The following is a 22,651-nucleotide window of genomic DNA, read 5'->3' on the forward strand; positions in this document are numbered from 1 at the left end:
TGAACTTCTCCATCTGTTCCCTCCAAGGATCACTGCCTGCTTTAACTAGACTTAACACACACACACACACACACACACACACACACACACACACACACACACACACACACACACACACACACACACACACACACACACACACACAAAGACAAAGATCCCCCATTTAGCCTTAACAGACTGTAGGGGCAAGTGCTGTTAGCGAGCAACTATGAACGCCAGAACGGGACACGAGGGGGTGGGTGGCAAGCACCACGCCCGACACACACACACACACACACACACACACACACACACACACACACACACCAACAACTACCCCTTTAACCAACAAAAAATGTGGACACTGTATATTTTGAGGGTAATTACCCACAGTGGTTTTGTTCCTGATATACAAACACCCAATTCATGCAAACACAAAACAAATACAGATAACAGTGGAACAATGAACACCAAAGCTAATTCAGTGAATTAACAAAACCTGTGCAATCGGATACAATCAAGACCAGGTTTAGAAATATTATTTATTAATTGTATTTTACATTACATTTACATTTATGCATTTGGCAGACGCTTTTACCCAAAGCAACTTACAGTGCACATATTACAGGGACAATCCCCCCAGAGCAACCTGGAGTTAAGTGCCTTGCTCAAGGACACAATGGTGGGTTAGAACCTGTGACCTTCTGATTAACAGCCCTGTACTTTAGCCACTACGCCACCACCACTGTATTTGATGCAAATCTTTATCAATAAAAAACAGAAATCTGCATATAATGGGCATGAAACAATTCATGAAGTATAAGTAGAATGGATCACTGTTTAAATTGTAAAAAAAAAAGAAAAAAAGAAGTTCGGCCTGAAATTGTTGCATTCAATTCTATGCATGAATGTATTCAATGTGAGAATGGATTTATGAATTCATGAATACAAATTCATGTTTCTCATGGAATTAATAAGACCCTATATACAGTATGTATATGTATTTTCATAAGCAAACCTATTTACAGCTTTGTTTTTACAGTATTGGATTTATTTTGATAAAGACCATGGGAATCACCAGGGATCATCAATTAACATAAACCAAAAACTAACACTTCTATAGTCTCTGCAAACATTCCCATTGTTTGTCCCATTCCCAGAACTTTTTTTAGTTGTTTGCGCATTCTTTAGATAACGGTAAAACTGGTTTGTCTTGGTATCTGCAAAGAAGTGGCTAGAGCCGAGACTCAATTTTGGTTTAAATTTAGGGAATATTTGATAATATAATAGATATTGATAAATGAGTGAAAGCTAATTGTTTGGCCCTATATATACTTTATATACATTAAATGTTGAAATGGTAAAGTAAAGGAGTTAGGGTGGTGGAGGGATAGCAGAGTAGCAGTGTGCCTTTATATAGTGGTTTATAGTGGTTAACAGTGTGATCAGATCAAACATGCTCCAACCAAACTTTGTTTAGAACTACATTAAGTCTCATTACTCTCACTTCATATCTGTTAGAGCAAAGGCCTACAAGCTATTTGAAGATAAACACCTCCTCTGTCTCATTAATCATAAGAAATATTTCTGCTGTACTCATAAATATAAAAATATTTTAAAAACACCACGCCGCAGTGTAGTAGTGCTAACCTCAGTTCACTTTACCTCAATTTCACATGCAAGGTCTTTCAACTTTAGTAATAGGGCAGGGGTTCTTTTTTTTCTTCACCCCATAGTAAATAGTTCATTTCATACATATTTGTGAATAATAGTTTCAACAGTACAGATAAGATCAAGCTGACAATAATCCGTCATACTGATACCTTTCTATTTATCATTGGACTATGAAAAATTAAGTGCATGACACACAACAGTAAAGAGCGACTGTTTGTAAGCAATTAACTCATCCCACTTTGATAGACATATTTCTGCATGAATTTTCACGGCTACGAAGTTGCGGGTGCCGCATAAGGAGATGTCGTCTTATTATGAGTGACTCATAACGCATTGTTAGTGATCCTGGCTCTTTCTGCTGCTTTATATTAAACCGAGACAAAAAAATGAATTGAGGAATTTTTCATCTTTCTGTTTGGCTAGAATCACTTTAGCTCCTGACAGCACCTCCACCTAACTTGATATCACGGGGAGAGAGAGAGAGAGAGAGAGAGAGAGAGAGAGCGAGTGTGTGCCTATCAAATGATATTGTGGAAAAGAGCCCAAAGACAGTCCCGGCCAACAGAGTGCATTTGCTCTTAGCAACTTCTGTTACTCTTCCTAAGCAAGTAATTACACATCTTCCAAAACATGCCATGACCCAACATGTATGGCTATGTGACCCAATTTGGTTCGCAACGTGCAGTTTAAAAACACTGTAACGGGTTAGTAGACTTCTGAGCTTAATCCCATTTGCCATTTTGCTGGAATAGGATGGAAACTCACAGCTCTTCAGACGTCATAAATAGATGAAAGTATGACACTTCACACAAGACTACATTAAACAGTTATTTCTAGATAATCATAATGACTTCCAGCTATTTTAAAGTATCCATTACAGTGTTGGATGGGTGGGTTCTTTTCAGAACAAAACTACTGATATCATCAAAACATGCAAGTGGAAAGTATTCACAAACTAGACAGTTTATGGTACACTGAGCAACTTTAATCATAACAGATAGGGTAACCCCAAAAAAGTGTTTGGCAGTTGAAAAACATTATTGTAGATCCTTCTAGATCCTCTCTACCAGCTTCGTGTCACGACAAACCAATAGAACTATGCAACCCGTTACACATTAAATACTGTATATGTCAGCCAGGCATCAATATTGTATGACATGCTATTTTTCAGGCAAAAAATAATATAATCAATGTGGTTTGCTCTGTAATCACATAAAATAATCATATTATGGGGTTTTATCTTCTCCTCCCAATAACTACATTAATAACTAGACACTCATGTCGGTTTACCCAAAGGATTAAAAATGTCTCTCTCCCAAAAGGTTGTACCTTTAAAATAAAAGGGAATCAAAATGAGACTGGTTGTTCAGCAACTAACTTCTTTTTTGGAATTAACCAATCTCTCATTCACTGTAAGCTGGATGTCTTCAGCATTTCTTCACAGCAAACTTCACCTCAATTTCATGTACAGTCTGTTGGCCTTTTATCTATACTGTATGTCTCCTATTTTAGAGTGTTAACGCCTCTTGCTGGGTTTTTCAAATTTAATTAAGCTCAAAACACCAATGCTTGCCACGCTTTACAAATATGCAAGATCTTGTAAAACTGCTGTTTTAAATGTGAAGTGTGTAAAGCCCAAAGTTTATTTAAGATTTTGACGCAAATGCTCAGCGTCATGCATATAGTCCAACACGAGCCTGTCAAAGTATACACTATTTGACGGTGCGCGCATACACAGGCCATTGTCACATGTGCTCTACAACTCTACAAGACACCGGACTATGCTCTTCAGGAGTTTAGACCAATAAAGATGTCTTTATACTCCTTCAGAATAAAGTTATACAATTACAGGTCTCTCCTGACCTCCTCACATACGCGCTTTTGACGTGCACATCCACTGTTGTTAATTAATTTTATTTTAATCTCTTGTTGTTTAGCGACGATTAAATCTTCTTCCAGCAGTTCTTCATGACAACAATGGCTGAAATATGAGTATTACCACCTTGTATACACAAGATGCAAATAATTCCAGATTCATGCACAAAGACGTGCAGTTAGAAAAATTGGGCTGCGCGCATTCAGTGCTCGCGCACTCTACTGATGACGAGATTTGCGTCACACGTCCTGGGAGCGTTCTCGTTTGACCAAAGTATACTTTGGGCTTAATTCATGCACCACTAGCATCACCAAATGGAATTGCAAATATAATAACTGTTTTCAAGCAAGTTTTCCGAAAACTCCCCCATCTGCCTTAGGTTTTGAAAACAGATGTTCCCACCCTGGAACTCATCTTTTTGAAAGGACCACAGTGCCACAGCGTTCACACTTTTGAGGAAAATTAACTTACAAATGGCTTACTTACAGTTATCTCTGAATATTAAGCTGGGATAGGAGATAGTATTTTAACATCCCAAGATTACTTGAGCAGCTCAATTAATACAGTGAATTATTTACAAAAGAGCAAGTCTGATCTCCATTCTACAACATTATAATGTAACAATACCGTAGCACACAAATTAATTGGCATGTGACCGTTTGTCCTCATAAGCATTACTTAATAGCATGTGGTCCATTAGAGCTCAAGAGAGGAATAGAGCCCTGGGACCCTGGGTCATTCAGAATGTGGAAACTGAGGGCTGGAGACCCCATGGAAAAGGAATGTGCATTGGATCCCCCATTGGATGTCCAAACAGAAAGTCTTGCTGCAAACTCACCATTGGTGGAGCCAACTTTGTTTGTCTGGATGTTCAGGATACTTAACAAAATAAAGCATTTAAAGGTATTATTGCGCCACAGAGCCAAAGTGTTTACATCTTTAGGTGGAATCAATAAAAAAAAATAAGATACCTCATCTCACCTTCAAGTAGTTGTTTAAACATTCCCAAATGGCAGTAGAATCAATGACAGGTCATGAGGTGTTGAATGCTACGTAATGATTGGTGTGTATGACATGCACTGTGAGTCACTGTCATGTATAACAATGAGGCAAAACAAACAGGAACTGCAGACAATAGGGTCAATATATGAGGTGAACACGCATGCCAACACATCTTGACTTCACAGTATGTGACACAGTGATGACATCATTAAGATGTCAGTGAGATTTCTTCCTTCCTGACCTATTCACCTTTTTTCAATTCAACACACCCACACTTAATCATTCTCAAACTAGGGCAATGTTTGCTTAGCTGAGAGCTGTTATTCATGTATACAAAATGGAGCATTCCACATGCACAGGGGGATTGTAACCTGCCTCTTTCCTTGCTACGCTATAAACCTTTAGACACAAACACAGCAAAATTATGCACCAAAGCAATAGTGTAAATCATCAATATACTATATTACAAAGTGCTCAGGGTCACAGCGACTGCTCAAATAATACTTGACACACAGTGTATTAAAATAAACTCGTAAAACCGCTTTACAAAAGAATCTTCTACAAAAATTAATCACCCAGATTCCTATAATAAGCTCACACATGATGGTACAAGATAGACAAGGGTAAGGTATCTGCCTGTGGCAACACTTTCAGATATGCTGCAATCCAACAGTAGCATCCAGGAAACATCAGCCTGTTACACAAGCTGATGCATAACATGTCCATGGACTTATCATCAACATCAAGATTTTAGGTTAAAATGTATATGAATGTATAAGGGAAAGTGCATTATTTTGATTCTGTGACTGGTCATCATATTTCTTTAGCTGAAAATCATCTGTTTACTGAAAATTGAACCACTGCCTCCAGTGGCCAAAGATAGAAGTGTTGTTGAACGTATGGGCACATGTTGGCTACAGCTTCCGGGTGAAAAATTGTTTGTTGTAAATGATGTAATATAGTCAAAAGTAATGCATAGTTTAACAACTATACAACCCAGGAGTGGTGGTGGTTTAGTGGTCTAAGCACATAACTGGTAATCTGGTAATCAGAAGGACGTTGGTTCAAGCCCCACAGCCACCACCTTTGTGTCCTTGAGCAAGGCACTTAACTCCAGATTGCTCCAGGGGGATTGTCCCTGTAATAAGTGCACTGTAAGTCGCTTTGGATAAAAGCGTCTGCCAAATGCATAAATGTAAATGTACCTAAACCTAACCATCAGTAGAGCAAAAATGTAATCTTTGAGGGAAAATACAACCACCGGATCGCGCTCATCAATGATTATGCAAATCGAGTGATCATGTTGCGTTTTTCACCATTTTGACAGGCTTTGCCTTCACTAGTCCAGATATCCTGGTAATATTTTACAACAAGGATGTATATGTTAACAATTAGTTAACGCAATAATTGACATGAACTAACAATGTACAGTAGTTTTACAGCATTTATTAGTCTTGGTTAATGTTAATTTCTACATATACAAACACATTTAACTTTAAAAGTTGTATATGTTATAATTACAGTAGCTTATGAATTATGAACTAATATGAACTGACAATTAACAACAGCATATTTTCAAAATAACTTTAACCAAGATGAATAAATCCTGTAAAAAATGTAATTCATTATTAGTTCCTGATACCTTATGCATTAACTATTGTTACATTGTAAAGTGTTACAGATTCCATGTGGTCTCTCAATTAATACTCAGGGCCCTATTTTAAGAACAGCGCTATGCTTTAAGTCATAAGCGCAAAGTCAATGGGCATGGTCATGAAGTTTTGGTATTTTCGTGTAAGCATGCGCTGAGTCTAGGCGAAAGATTTGGTGAAATTTCACGCACAAAGTGCTAATGGGTTGGATAAAGTGCAATTTAATTCTGAGGTTCTTCTCCGGTTATTGCATCATCTGCATCCTATAGTCTATTCCCTGAAGCATCAGCGATATAAACAAAGGTTCTCATCAGGTTTTGGATGTACGTTCCATTCAATTATAGAGAATGTAAGTATTATTAATAGTTTTCTGAAACACAAATCACGGCTAGTATTAACAGTGATTGTATCGGCATGCACTTCACTTCTACAGGTCGACTTTGATTTAAAAAATTTTATGTATTTATTGAAACATAATTTTTTTTTACCAAAAATATTTAATTATTCAAATTACACATAAAAAAAAAATTAAAACCTATTAAAAATTACGAAGTGGTCAAAAAAATGATAACAAATCAAAAATGTTACACTCTCCAACTTCATCCACTTCTCCCTTTTGTAGCAACTTAAAATTCACAATAAGACCACAGGTGGAAAAACACCAATACCAATTAAATCATAAATACAATTGTTTATTTAAGCATAATAATAATAATAATAATAATAATAATAATAATAATAATTGAAAAATAACAACCATGACAAATAGAGAGTTTCACACAAATCTCATAAAGTTTTGTTTCATAAAACTGCGATTGCAAGGACATAATTTGAAGTTCCACGAAAATTTGGCAGTCATAAATAGCATGCTCACGAAAATTGGAAAAGCCATCGCGCTGCTCTTTGTACACTTATGAAAATAGAGCCTGAAATCATAAAATACGCATGCATAATTATGAAAGAACTTGCTAAATACTGTTTAAAATTGCTTTAGATGGAGCAAACAGTAGCATGTCTCACTGTAGGACATTTCAACTTCTCAAAATAATTTAATTTCACTGCTTCATGTGTATATAACCCTCTCTCCCATTAACAACAACAACAACAAAAAATACTTCTATTTCTCTTATGTGACAAGCAACACTCTAAAAACCACTTTGTAAATATCTCTAACTGTTAAACTTTAACAAATCAGTGATTCAGACAGTCAATGACAAACCCAGAAAAGAATGCTAGGGGAGAGGGAGAGAAGGTATATAAAAGACACATGCCTGAGGAAAAGAGGAATGCAGGGAGGAGGTAAAGGTTTTTGAAAAGACAGTGTGGTTTTAAAATTTAGAGGAAGCAGGGAGTTGCACAAGATGCTAAAAAGATGTAGACAAGCAAACTGTTCGCTTTAGAGGGGAAAAGGAAACAGCAAGCACATGGTTAGGAGTAAGGGCAGAGTTGGCAGACAGAAGGAGGTTCAAAAGTTCTCCTTTACCCTTCTGTGTTCTTAATTGAACTGGTAGAGCGCGACCGGGGCTTCATAATAATACTCATTCTGGATTCCCTCTGCTAGCGGCTACAGCTAATCCCAGGTTTGTGCGTCTGTGGTCAGTCCTCACGTGTGTCTCCTAGCACAAACATGACTTGGCTGAGACACCCTGCCTCTGTTTTCTGCACTGACAGAAGTCCCTGGAATCTCAGACGGACATAAAAATGTTTCAGTCTCACAGCAACTGGCTGCATGAGTGTAAGACAATCTGTCTCTCCAACTCTGTCTCCAGTTTCTTTCTCTCTCTCTCTCTCTCTCTCTCTCTCTCTCTCTCTCTCACTCTCCTGAACCTCCCACCCTCTGTGCTTCCCTTCCCTCCCCTCCCTTCCTGGAGGGCTGCAGGGTTTGTTGCTCTTGTAGTAATGACGTGGTCGGGGGTAGTGCAATCCTTGTATTTGAGATAACTGTATGGAAAAGGGAACTTTACACCTCTTACAAAAAAAGAGTCACTTACCAGCCAGTATCTTTATTATAAACTTCAACCTAATGCATGGTTTAAATCTAATTGAAAGTGTGATCATCTGACTCAAGTGACGAGTGATTCAAATCAAATATATACAAACAAAACATCTGTCACAACTCACAAAGCTTCAAAAACTTTAACCTCAGTGGAAAAATTACCATCAGAAGTTACGGGGAGAAATTACTGTTCTCTTACGAGAGGTTCTCTCGTATTGCGTAAGCTAGCTTACGCTACGGGAAAGATTAAACTTTTCTGAGATATTGAAGCCAAAAAATTATCCTTAATTTTGTATCCATTGTCAACGCAGTGCGGCAGCTGCAGACCTTGAGCGGGCTAGCTAGCGAGCTCATTGGTTGCTCTGCGGCAACTGCTGCAGCCTATAGACGAGCTTGGGCGAACTCGCATCCAATGAAAGGTGTCCGCGCGCTCACTGATTCAAAGCCCGCCAAAAAGGGCGTGACTAGAGTGCATATAAGCGTAGTTCGTAGGCTGGAACCCTGATTTTCATCTCTTCAGCGAAGCTCTTCGCATCACTGAACCGGAAGCCGCGTCGCCGTTTGAGGGGCATCAAGCAAGCGTGGACAGCGCTCGAAGAAGCCGGCCATCTTCACCACCTTCAGCCGTCCTGCGAGCTACGCCATCCGGCGACGTATCCTTTTTTAAAGCAAGCTAGTTCTTAAAGAACTTCACAAAAGAGTACGAGCGTCTTTTTTAAGATGCCTCGCTCCACTTGCGCCTCATGCCGCGCTCCTCTCAGCACCGGAGACCACCACATCATCTGCGCTCTTTGCCTGGGACTGGGGCATGCAGAGCTCGCCCTCGACGAAGGCGGATGCGATCTCTGCGAGGAGCTGCCGATGTCGACCCTTCCTTCAGGCTACTACAGTGGTAGATTCAGCAGCCAACAAGCCGGTGTTAACGCCCGCTTGCCTGCGCTCAAACGCCGTTTTCACGGCGACCCAAATAAATCTGGTAAAGAGCAAGCATGCCATATGTGTAGAAAATGTGCCCACAAACCAGTGTTCACCTCTACACACAAGCATTACACATCCTGTGTCCATACCAGAGAGCAAACATGTCTTATGTGTAGAAAATGTGCCCACAATCCAGTGTTCACCCCTACACACAAGCATTACACATCCCGTGGCCCTATCACGGCACACTCACATAAAGCGGTTACTGAACCGCTCGAGTGTTAGGGTTAATAAACGCACCTACCGAATCCGTGCACGCACCCATTCTCTGGCCGCTCTGTCACACGACCAGCCTTATGTGTAGAAAATGTGCCCACAATCCAGTGTTCACCTCTACACACAAGCATTACACGCTCCGTGTCCCCATCAGAGCACACTCAAAAGCGGTTACGAACCACTCGAGTGTTAGAGTCAATAAATCGCGCCACGAATACGTCGTGCGCTCCATTCTCTGCCCGCTCTGTCACACGGCCAGCAAACACTTCTCTGTATGTAAGTCCCGTGCCGTGGCTATGCTTGCGCATCACTTAACAGACGTGACTCTTTCCCCATTCACCTCAATCGGAAGTCACTCACAGAACAGCCTGTCCATGCCGTCTCGCGAGCAGTCCAGCATAAGCACAGTATGCGCGCTCACACATTCTGTTCAGCTGGCTGTGTGCGGCAATCAGAGCGATTTGGCCACTCACCCTCTAACATTACGCTTCAAAGCGTGGGAAGATATTCCAGGGATATCCGAATGGGTGTTAAGCACAATAAAACAGGGCTATTTGCTACAGTTCGATCGCCGTCCTCCTCGCTTCAGAGCGCGCTCGAAACTACTGTGAACACGGAAGCAGCGTGCATGCTTCGCTCAGAAATAGCAAACCTTCTGTGCAAAAGGGCCATAGAGAGAGTGCCGCCTCCCTGAGCTGAGTCGGGGTTTTACAGCCGCTATTTTCTTGTCCCCAAGAAAGACGGCGGCCTCAGACCAATATTAGATCTCAGGGTTTTGAACAAAGCGCTTGAAAAAGACTGTTCAAAATGCTTACAACCAGCAAACTCCTCGCACGATGTGCCTAGGGGACTGGTTTATTTCTCTCGATCTGAAAGATGCATACTTTCAGATTCAGACAAATCCCGTCACAGGCCATTCTTGAGATTCGCCGACGGCCAGGTTTATCAACACACCGCCCTTCCGCTCGGCCTGTCCTTAGCACCTCGTACTTTCACGAGCGCATGGACGCTGGCGCCGCACCCCTCGCGGAGTCAGGGTTTGCGAATTCTGAACTATTTGGACGATTGGCTGATTTTGGCACAATCACATATGGAGCTTCTGTCTCACAGGACAGTTCTCCTCAGTCATCTGAACAGTTTGGGCCTTGCAGTCAATTGGACCAAGAGCTCACTACAGCCCAGTCATACAATTTCCTTCCTTGGAATAGAACTAGACTCAGTGGCAATGACGGCTCGCTTATCTACACAGCTGCGCGCGTGTGCAGCGACTAGCCGCATCATTTCAGATGAACAGCCTCACACCTCTGAAGAAGTTTCAGAGAGTGCTAGGCTACATGGCCTCAGCCGCAGCAGTACTTCAACTGGGTTTACTGCGCATGCGCCGCTTCAGCATTGGCTAAACACCAGCGTCTCGCCGGGCTTGGGCCACAGGCCGCCAGCCAATCAGAGTGACTCAGACCTGTATTTCAGCTCTGCAGCCCTGGACAGTGGCTGAGTGGTATCAGCGGGGAGTGATGATGGGAGCTGTATCTCGCCGAAAGTCATCTCGACAGACGCGTCCAACACGGGTTGGGGCGCGTCTGCGAGGGCTCTCCGGTTTTTGGCCTATGGTCAGTTCAGGAAAAGCTCCTTCACATAAATTGTCTGGAAATGATAGCGGTCGAATACGCCGCGGCGCTTCCTCCCGATCATTCAGGGTCACCACGCCCTGGTCCGCTCGGACAACAGGTCTGTGGTATGCTATCTAAACCGCCAGGGCGGTGTCAGATCCAGGAACCTCTTCCATCTGACCTAAACGCATACTGAGTTGGTCCCAGCGCCACCTGCGCCGCTGAGGGCGACGCACGTGCCAGGCCACCTGAACGACGGCCCAGACAGACTGTCCAGAGACAATATTCCCCAGGGAATGGTCCCTGCACGCCAAACAGTCCAGACATTATGGCGCATATTCGGCAGAGCAGAGATAGACCTCTTTACGGCCAGAAGAGAACTCTCACTGCCCAATATTTTTCTCGAAGCGAGGACGCACTGGCCCAGGACTGGCCCAACCGCCCGCTTTACGCCTTCCCTCCCGCCTCGCTATTGCCACAGGTAATGCAGAGGATCAGGAAACGCGCCACCGGTGCTCCTCATAGCCCCGCTGGGAGAATCAAACATGGTTCCCGGAGCTTACGCAGCTGTCACTGACAGCGCGCGGGCCCATCCCAGTGAGAGCAGATCTCCTCTCGCAAGCTCATGGAACGATCTGGCATCCCCACCCAGAGTGCTGGGCGCTACACGCGTGGGTGATCAACGACTACCCGTCGCTTTGCCAGAAGGAGTAATAAACACCATCATACACGCTAGAGCCCCTCCACGAGAAGACTCTATGCGCCAAAATGGTCTGTGTTTTCAAAATGGTGCACCGACAGAGACCTGGACCCACGGACATGTGGGGTGTCGCCGCTGCTCGTGTTTTTACAAGAGCTGCTGGATAAGGGCAGATCCCCATCCACGCTCAAAGTGATGCGTGGCGGCCGCCGCGGCGCTCGCTGAACCCCTGCACGGCCAGTCACAGGGTAAAACGAGCTGGTCATCCGCTTCCTCAGGGGAGCTAGAAGGATGAACCCTCCGCGCCCCCCCATCGGTTCCTATCTGGGACCTTTCTATAGTTCTCGAAGCTATGAAAGCCCCCCTTTCGAACCGCTTCAATCCGTGGATGTGAAACACCTCTCACTTAAAACCGTTTTTCTGTCAGCGCTGCGTGTCTTGAGTTTGGACCAAGTGACTCCAAGGTCATTTTAAAGCCTAGACACGGCTACGTCCCCAAGGTGGTCGGTACTCCTTTCAGAGCACAGATCATTTCCTTGTCGGCGCTACCAGCATCTGATAGCGAACGCGACGCCAATCTCCTTTGCCCAGTCAGAGCACTGAGATTGTATACTGCGCGCTCCGCATCTTTCAGAAGCTCCGAGCAGCTTTTCGTTTCGTTCACTGTCCAGATGGATAGTGGACGCTATTGCTGCCGCGTACGCGTCAAAAGACCTACCATGCCCGCTAGGCATTAAGGCTCACTCCACTAGAGGCATGGCCTCCTCGTGGGCATGGTCCAGCGGGATTTCCATTCACGACATATGTGTGGCAGCGGGCTGGGCTTCCCCCTCCACCTTTGTCAGATTTTACAATCTGGAAGTACCCGCTCTGCAGGCTAAACTGCTAGCGGTTTGATCACGCTACAGCTCCCCTGGTGAGCTGCATTAATGGGACACAGTCCACACAGACCGCACCGCCGCTCTGTCTATGTGCTTATGTACTACACACACACTGGCCCGCACTCTTGCCGGCCAAATATTAATTCCCCACTCACAAGGGCTCCCCCGGGTCCCCCTTAATTCCCTGGGGCTCATGCAGTGTATGCTTGGCACGCACGGCGTTGACAAAGGGTTCCCGTAGCGTAAGCTAGCTTACGCAATACGAGAGAACCTCTCGTAAGAGAACGAATCGGTTACTAGCGTAACCTCGGTTCTCTCTAGATGAGGGAACGAGTATTGCGTAACCGGCCGTGCTCGTGCTCATTGAACTTCATCGCTTCATTCAATGAAAACCAGGGTTCCAGCCTACGAACTAAGCTTATATGCACTCTAGTCACGGCCTTTTTGGCGGGCTTTGATGCAGTGAGCGCGCGGACGCCTCTCATTGGATGCGAGTTCGCCCAAGCTCGTCTATAGGCTGCAGCAGTTGCCGCAGAGCAACCAATGAGCTCGCTAGCTAGCCCGCTCAAGGTCTGCAGCTGTCGCACTGCGTTGACAATGGATACAAAATTAAGGATAATTTTTTGGCTTCAATATCTCAGAAAAGATGAATCTTTTGAAGAGATGAAGCTAGCTTACGCAATACTCGTTCCCTCATCTAGAGAGAACCGAGGTTACGTTAGTAACCGATTCGTTTTTTTCCACCAGAACTCATGGCAACACATAAGATACAGTATTCCTCACATTAACCCTGTTTACACCTGGTAGTAAGATGTACTTTTGGCAATTCGATCACATATACAATTTGAGCACTAAGTACAAGTCTAAACAGGGTCTAAAATGTTTTGTGATCGAATCGCAAAAACCACATAAGAATGTGGTTGAAAATGCATGTGACCACATCGCATTTGAGATGCAGTCGCTAATCCATCCTGAATGCTTCCTGGCAGCAGAAAAGCATCACCCCTTGTCTATCAATCAACCGCTGTGCTAAAACAAGAATTTGAAACTTTGCCAGTTATGAGCGGCTTTCAAAGAAAAAACATTTCACTGAAAACTCACTTCTTCAGTGAGTCTGATATCAACATTTATGAAACGTTAAGGACTCAATATACTTCTGTATATGTTCTTATTCATTCTTCGTTCAGGGGTAAAAAGAAGTTTGAAATAGCAGAGCAATGGTATACTTTTTGCGATCTTTCAGACACCCGCCACACCGCTGTGAGACGGCCTTTAGAGGTAAATTTAAATATGCTGAAGACGACATGTAAAACCTTAACTAATGTGGCAATAAAATGTGTTTCATTGACTTTATGGCTCATTTTATGAAAATAATTCACGTGAGGTTAGTAAAAGAAACTGTTTTAACCATTCAATGATGATTTAAAGTAATATATATGCAGTTGAACAGGAGTGCACAAGAGTGTTTGGGTATCTGAGAGGATTTGAGTAGATTTGATTCCTTTCATAGATTAAATAAACAAAAAAACAAAACGCATGACATGTTCTTGTAAAATTTCTCTACATTAACGATCATATAGATGTGGGTAAATTTGCACCAGCTCTCTAAAAACTCTACATGTTCATGTTGACTGACTTTGACTGACTGAAGTACGTAAACCGAATTAGCTGTCAGCATCAAAGTAGGTGGAGCTCCAGGTCACACCTAACAATGATGTTGACCAATGACAGTAAGAAGGCGTTTAGCCCCAGCAAGCTGTTACAAACCACCGAAATGAACTAAAAAGTACCAACTTTTTGGCCAAATTTTGTTCTTAATGATGTCACAGCCGTTCGTTATTATATAATGAGAAGCACTGATATCTGTAGCTCAGGTTAATACAGGTAATTCATTAAAACAGATAATTCTGCTCAAAATGTTGTGTTTGTGCGTAGATAAAATTTCTGCCTCATCTGGGAGAAACTGCACAGTTTTCTTCATGCTTTCTTTGTCTTTTCTGATGTTTTTGCTTTATTGTCATGCAGTAACAAGCTGACATACTGATTGATGTAAGTTGTCATGAAACAAGAGTCCCTCCCCTCCAAATCTGAAACCAAGTGGTCACAAGAGATGCATTTAAGTGACCAGGTGTGAACAGCAATGTGTCTCATCTGACCACATGTGATCGGATCACCCATCAATCAACCGCTGTGCTAAAACAAGAATTTGAAACCAAGTGTATACAGGGTAATTAAGACATCACAACGAAAATATCAGGTGCAGGTGCAGTATATAGACTGGCTCATCTTGTATATGATGCTGCGAGTAATACAATGACCTATTTATCTTCACTAATATGGAAATACAAAATAGTGAAATAATCCCATTTTATAAAAATTTGGCAAAAAACCTTCATGACCGGTATGTTCCAGTTAAGCATAATTAACAGAATTTGTGGCATAATGTAAATTTTTTTTAAAGTATAGCCACAAGACGTAAACATATGTATTGACTTGATTTTGGTGGGATAAAATTGCTTACTGATCTTAACTAAGTAATGTTATATCCAATATTATAAATTTGTTGCCATGACAACAAAACTTTTTTTTGTGGTAATCACCATTATGCCACAAATGCTGTTAACTGAGCTTAAATTCTATTGAATCCTGAACATTCTTTTCATTTTGTCAATGATTCAAGCTGAGAGAGAAAGATTATTCATTTACAAGTTAAAGCAGGATGGAGAGGAGTTGCCAGAAGTAGTCACGTTGAGTCAAAAAGCATTTAGCCTGAAATTGCACATCCTGTAAAGACAGGCAACCATACCACTTCACACATGCAGTCATTTGCAATAGGTTTATTTTATGCTCTTTGACATACTGCATGTACTGTACATGTCCTATTACTGTGGAGCTTGAAAAGGACCAAAACGTGACAATATACTGTACATATGGAAATACAAGAGACTTCAGGTGCCCTTTCTACAAAGCTTCATTTACTTTATAGCTTGGAAATTTATTTCAAAGTAGAGTTCTTCACATGTCATTCTAACATATAATCAAAAAGTGCAAAACTTGTACTGTATTTCATGTACCACTTTACAATTAGAGAACTCTTCAACAAGGAAAGTCTAACACAAATGGCTGTACTTGACTCTGTTATTCTAGATCAAGTCTCCCACTGAGACTAACGGCTCACCCATTAACTCATCGCGAGAGTCCTCATAGGTGTTCTAGTGACGCATGCAGGTTATCACAACAGTCGACAGCAACTGCGTCAACCAGTGACGGAAGCATTTCAGTACTCTGAAACTGATAGTATGAATTGGAACTCCGCCCAAGTCAATAAACATTTAGACAACAGGTCTGATCTATCTGAGCTTAATTTTATCATTAGTGAGGGTTTTAGAAGTCTACGATAACAAGATAACAAAATAGCAGATATGACTTCAACTCACACAATCTCAACTAAACTTTAACAGCTGATTCTTGAACATCATTGCCCCCCTGTGTTCACAATAGATAAAAGCAGATATTACTGTAACACATAAAATCATGAACATCTCCTAACACGACACTAAGCCAATTACAGCGTGTAAAAACAGAAATAAGTCACAACTAATTCAGAATTAATTTAGGTGTTGCCGAATTAAAAGCCAAAATACACTTATTGGGGAGACTGGGGTGAGTTGTCACACCATTTTGTTTTTTTACTTTAATCAACATTTCTCAGGAAGAATATTTATTTGTGAAAATACATTTCTGATGAAGCTATTTAACATTTCCACCGTCAAAACCAGGAAACAAAAAGATAAAGATACATTAACACATTGATCCGCTATCTGTGCATGCTGTTTCACTATACGGGGTAAGTTGTCACAGTGGGAACCTGCTGTTTATTGACAAAGATATGAATAGAATAATGCAGAAGAATGAATTTTTTAAATATGATATACCTAAAGTATATCTGAAGTAAAAATTTAATAAAAGCCTTCCACAACATAACGGTTTTTAAAAACCGTTATAGCCAATTCAATGGCTTTGTTCAAATCATGTACAACCCCAAATCCGAAAAAGTTGCAACAGTATGAAAAATGCTAATAAAAACAAAAAGGAGTGATTTGTAAATTATATCCCTCCTTTGCTATATTGAAAGCACCACAACTACACATTATATGATCTTTACCTTCTGAATTTTATTGTTGTTGTTTTTTAGTTTTTTAAATGTACAGTCATTTCAAATCCGATGATTGCAACAAGCTCGAAACAAGTTGAGACTGGGGCAATTTAAGACTAATAACAATTTGACTAGTTGAAATAATAAGGCAATGTGAAACAGGTGATGTTAATCAGGTGAGGCAATCGTATCATAGTATATAAGGAGCCTCCAAAAACAGCCCAGTTCTTAGAGAGCAAGGATCATTCGAGACTTGTCAATTTGCCAACAGATGCTTCAGGAAATAATCCAGCATTTTGAGAACAATGTTCCCAAGAGACAAATTGGAAGGATTTTGGGCATTTCACCCTATACAGTGCACAATATAGTTAAATCTTGTCAAATCTCTGCGTAAAGGGCAAGACAAAAACCACTTCTGAATGCACATGATTTCTGCTCCCTCAGACATCACTGTCTTAAAAATGGCATGGGGCAGGGACTTACCTTTGTTAGTCAACACCATATGCCGCTACATCCACAGATACAAGTTAAGACTTTACTTTGGAAAGCAGAAGCACTACAACACTGTCCAGAAACACTGCTGACTTCTCTGGGCTTGTTCTCATCTTATATGGAAAGTAGAACAGTGGAACTGGGTTTTTTTGTCCGAAGAAGTTTTTGAAAAACACAGCCGTCATGTTATCTGGGCCAAAGAGTAAAAGGGCCATCCAAGCTGTTATTAGCATCAGGTCCAAAAGCCAATGTCTGTATGGGCCAGACGTGTGTCAGTGCCCATGGCATGGGTAACTTACACATCTGTGAGAACACCATGAATGCAGACAGATATGTTCAAATTTTGGAGCACCATCTTTTCCAGAGACCTCCCTGCATTTTCCAGCAGGACAACTTCAAACCACATACTGCCCGGATTACAAGTGCATGTATGTGTGAGCAGAGAGTGCGTGTGCATTATTAAGCATATCATCTGACAACAAAGATCCCATCCAATTGTGCAGCTAAAGACCTACATAATGGATGAATGGGTGAAAATTCCACTTTTTAAACTTAAAAAACTTGTGTCTTCAGTGCCAAAATGCTTAATAAAAGTTATTAGATGATATGGTGATGTTTCACAGTGGATAAACACTTGACTGTCCCAACTTTTTTGGAATGTGTTGCAATCATCTGATTTGAAATTACTTTACATAAAAAAACTATGAAATTCACAGGGTAAAACATAATATAATGTGTAGTTAGAGCTTTCAGTATAGCCAAGGGTGATTATAATTGACAAATTATTGTAAATTGTTTTTATTAGGATTTTGCATACTGTCACATTTTTGTTTTCGGAACTGGGGTTGTATAATACTGTCGGCTGTTTAATAGTATTATAAACTACTTTAAACAGTTATGAATCACAAAACAATTCAAGGAACAACAAAAATGGTCAATGCAATATGCAAAAATATCGAAATGTTTTTTTGACCAACAGAAATAGAAATGTATAAAATGACAACATTTAAAACTCATGGCAACTTACCCCCATTATCAATGTTAGAGCTTTCCCCAACTTCTTGCCTTAATGCCAGTGTGTTTATTGTTTTCACTTGTTTACCCAACATCTTTAAAAAAAATAAAAATATGATAATACTGGAATTTTAGTTTGGAGGACAGAATACATAAAAACTATACTAGTTTAAGTCTCCTTAATCATACTGTAGTCTCTTGATACAGACAGACTGACCTCAAATAAGAGAGCAGCAGCTTTGTGCAAGAAACAAGTCAACGTCACTCCTCTTATCTCACTCTATAATCCAATAACACCTGTCTGTTTTTTCACCTGCCTTGTCTGTAGTACAAGCTTTTGAGCTGTTCAATTGTAAGTGAAACTATCACTGCAAAGCAACCAAGATTTAAAAAAAAGAGCTGATTTTATTAAATAATAGAACAATCTATTCAAAAATGAAGCCAACATTTAGGAACATTAAAACATTTTGCATTATGACGAGCACGTTTTTCTCAAAATGAATTCCCATTACTGTAATGTAGAAATGAAAATCATGTTCTCTGGACACAATTATTATTATTTTTTTTTTTAATCAGCATAAATTAGTTTAAGTGCAACAAATGACACAATGAGGTATACTTCTTGTACAAAAGTACTTTAAAATGATTTTTTAAAATACATTTTCACATTATATTATTGAGAATGCACTACATTTTCATGAAAATAATGTCATAATTAAAAAATTTGAAGTGCTCTAAAATAGCCTTCATTTTCTTCAGATGCAACACTGTCAATTACGTCATTACATTAAAGTGTTTTGCATAGTAACGCATGAGTAAAGTCATCTATTGTCGTGTGAAGTGAATGGAGGTGAGCTGAGGGGATGTTTTAAATCCTTGTTATGTGAGTAACTCAGTTCCTTCACATAACAAGCTTTATGAAACTCTGCCAGGATCTGTCACTATTACACAAACAACAAAAGCCAATGTAAGGACATGGATTATTCTGCAAAAAATAGGAATTCAGTCAGGACCACTTCCGTCAATTGAAATGACTTGAATATTTGAATGAATACTTTATTTACTTATAGGAGATTAATTAATTAATCTCATGTATAATTTGGACTCTTGAATGAGGTATTTACCTCATTCATGAGATTAATGAATATATCCACAACATTTATGGAGCAATTTATATCTGCACACCAAAACGAATGAACATGTGAACTTGAATTAAATGACGTGCTAGTCAGAATAATCGGAATTTGCATTGCGTGTTGTGAATATACTTTCCATATTTAGATTTAAAGATAACTTTATCATTATTTAATTATTGTTATATGAGGGGCTTTCTCAGCAAATATTTGTATATGCAATTAAATTAGAGAGAGAGAGAGAGAGACACTTACAAAGCATTCGATCTGTCTAAACATACCTCACTGATAACAGATGGTAGGCCTATGTCTGTGCCATCTCCAGTAATAACCTTGCCATTTGCCTACAAATTATTGCTATAAAAAAATTGAGAGTTGTTTTAAGAAAAAGAAAAAACTACATTAAAAGTGATGAATATGTTCAATGTGGTAAATGTGCTAAACCTCCCACTCACAATTACTTGGATGATAAAAAATCATGCAGAGACAGACGCAACAGTGGCATTAGCAAGCTGCTACTGACTGAATGAATAATAGAATGCAGAGGTGTTGGAAAAGGGCTGTGCCACTATAGGCTAAATGGCACTTGAATAAATATAACAAAGATTTTTCTGTGAATCTATACTTCAAATCAAGCCACCTGGAATCTACGCCCCTGCTTCAAGTATTATCTGGCATATGTCCATGAGCTCCTTTACCTGTCCAATCTAAGTCTGTATCTTAGTGTGCGCTTGCTGTTTATTGGCATTAGCATAAGGCACATAACTGATAGCAACTCTGTTGCCGAGCACTTGTGTTAGGCTGCCATTCATACTGACCTAATCTCTCTCTCTCTCTCTCTCTCTCTCTCTCACACACACACACACACATACCATTCTCTCGCACATGCTCCTTGCTGGATTGTTCAAATGGCAAAACAAGGGCATTTTCTGAGGGTCTTTAAAATAATGCTATTGTAAACTAATACTTTTTTAAATGAACACAAATTTGTTATGAATGTGTCCATAATGACTGACATTTACACAGCACAGGTCATGACTGTCACTCAATTCAGGCTATATATTGCCATTTATCTAATCGAGCTGGAGATAAAAGAGTTTTATCAGAGGCGAGAAGCATTAAAAGATCTTTAAGGAAATCAATGGGCTCACAACTGCTGTATGTCAGCTAGTTATCACGTATAGACGGTGTTTAAAACATTTATATTTATAAGTAAATTCATATGAATAACCCATTTTTAGTAACAAGCTCAAGTATGTTCATAAAACATCAGCATTCAAATGGTATATGGTCCAACCTGCTGGAATAAAATGTAAATTTAAAGTTAACATGAACAAACAATGTCCCAAGATAATATTTAAAAATGACAACAAATCAAACCTCACATACTAAACCATTGCTGAATTATAGTCCAATATTAAATCTAATTTACAGCTTAGACATAAGTAGCAGACTATTCTTATAACCACCACATGTCACGTTAACAAGAACTATAACATAAAAATCTATATCTGGATCGCTTACCACAACCAACGCCCCAAGGGAATATTTAAAATTGACAACAAATCAACCCACTCAAGAATTAAAATCCAATCCTAAAACTAATTAAAATAAACGCTATTCTAGTGGTCACCACACATCCCAGACATAAAGCTTTACCATTTTCTCCTGGGTTTGATCTCAATGGGTTTGTTGATGGCAAACAGCGAGCTGTTGATGCAGGCACTACGGTAACGGGCGATCCTTTCCAGGGAACAAAGTTCTGAGTTTATTGGTAAACTCATTGCTGAGCTACAATGTGGGCACCGAGAGCTAAACTGGAAGGGAATAGCAACCAGAAGCCGAGCAAGCCTTCCTGGGTCAGTTTGACCAGTTTTCAGTATTGTGAGGATGGATGACAGCAAAGAGTGATTGAGATTAGACTGGAGGGTGTGCAGAATGGTAGATGAGTGGATGAAAGACAGACAGAGAGAGCGAGAGAGATAGAGAGAGAGCGAGAGAGAGAGAGAGAGAGAGAGAGAGAGAGAGAGAGAGAGAGAGAGAGAGAGCAGGTGGGTGACCAAGAAGCAGGTGCTGAAATCATTTAAGATATCAGTAAGCTGAATCAGCCATTAACAAACATTAATGCAGTGAGACTAGAGTCAGTGTGTAACTGCATATAAGCGTGCACAATCCTACACACTTGTTTCGTGGAATTCTGCTGATCGGCTGCGATCACACTTTCATTAACTCGGTACTGTTTCTAAAGAGCTTTTATGCCCAGACTGATCTAATCAGACAGACGGGAACTGATGCACATCAAAAACATTCTTTCATAAAACGTACGATGCCACAGACACTACATTTCTACTCACAGCCAGTTTAACCCACGGCATAGAGAAAACAGCTTTGGTCTGTTAAATGCTGTATGTACCAGTTTATTTATGCATCTGTGTTGCATGATGGTGATGTGGTCAAATGACTGATCAGGGCCAGCTTGCTCATTAAACTGTGCAACTCATTAGTGGTGCTTGCAAGGCAAGCATAACGATTACTATTGCTCATACTTAGGGTTAGGGATTGTGTTATGGACATGAATGACACCTCGCAGATTTTTTGCCTTGCAGATGATAAAAATGGGTGAAAAAGCTCTTAGTTTTACTGAATGAGGGCCCCGAGTAAGTTTTAGGGACCAGAACATCTAAGCAACCGCGTAGAAATGCACATACCAACGCCCTGGCAAGAACCACCCTAGCATAGAGCTGCTCAGGTTGTAGTCCACAAATGGGTTTCCTTCTGGATTTTCCTATGGGGTTTTATAATGAGAGTTTTGGATTTATGAGGAAAATAAGGTCTGTGGTTAACATAACTTGATGATATGTGGAATTGTTTTTTTTACAACATAAATGACACAGTCATACCGCAAATGTGAATTTTGAAGCTGTATTGAAGCAACATAGTAAAAATAAGAGGCCAGCTTCAAAATTCACGTTTGAGACATGAAAGTGTGTCATTTATGTTGTAGAAAATAAATGTCCACATGTCATCAAGTAATGTTAACCACAGACTTTATTTACTCATAAAACCAAAACTCCCATTATAAAACCCCATAGGAAAATCCAGAGGGACCCCATGGCAAATTAGACTGCCGGGTTGCCTACAAATTGACGTCACTGAACAGCTCGATTATGGATGAGTTTGTCAATGGCAAGCACAACTCACTTTTTTTTCAGGAAATGTAAGTCTAGTTTTAAAATACTTTGTATGAAAATGGCACAAGAACACAGGGAAGTAGACAGGAAGGTAGTAGGAA

The 22,651-nt window shown here is 40.5% G+C and overlaps 1 protein-coding gene across 8 annotated transcripts in view; it reads right to left on the reverse strand.

Moving 5' to 3' along the window:
* LOC127630898 (cAMP-specific 3',5'-cyclic phosphodiesterase 4D-like) overlaps positions 1–22,651 on the reverse strand; it is a 199,725-nt gene that overhangs the window by 29,891 nt on the left and 147,183 nt on the right. The window contains exon 1 of one of the 8 annotated variants that reach the window (XM_052108755.1): positions 18,240–18,296. The exons of 6 other annotated variants lie outside the window; for them this stretch is intronic. Coding sequence is in view for 1 of the 2 variants with exons in the window: in XM_052108753.1 (XP_051964713.1) it covers positions 7,667–7,725 (59 nt within the window). In the remaining variant the exon portion in view is untranslated. Of the gene's footprint in view, positions 1–7,666; positions 7,927–18,239; positions 18,297–22,651 lie in introns of those variants that run through there. One more of the 8 variants, XM_052108753.1, reaches the window with a different exon arrangement.

This window comes from Xyrauchen texanus, chromosome 37, assembly GCF_025860055.1.
Source record: "Xyrauchen texanus isolate HMW12.3.18 chromosome 37, RBS_HiC_50CHRs, whole genome shotgun sequence".
NCBI lineage: Eukaryota > Metazoa > Chordata > Actinopteri > Cypriniformes > Catostomidae > Xyrauchen > Xyrauchen texanus.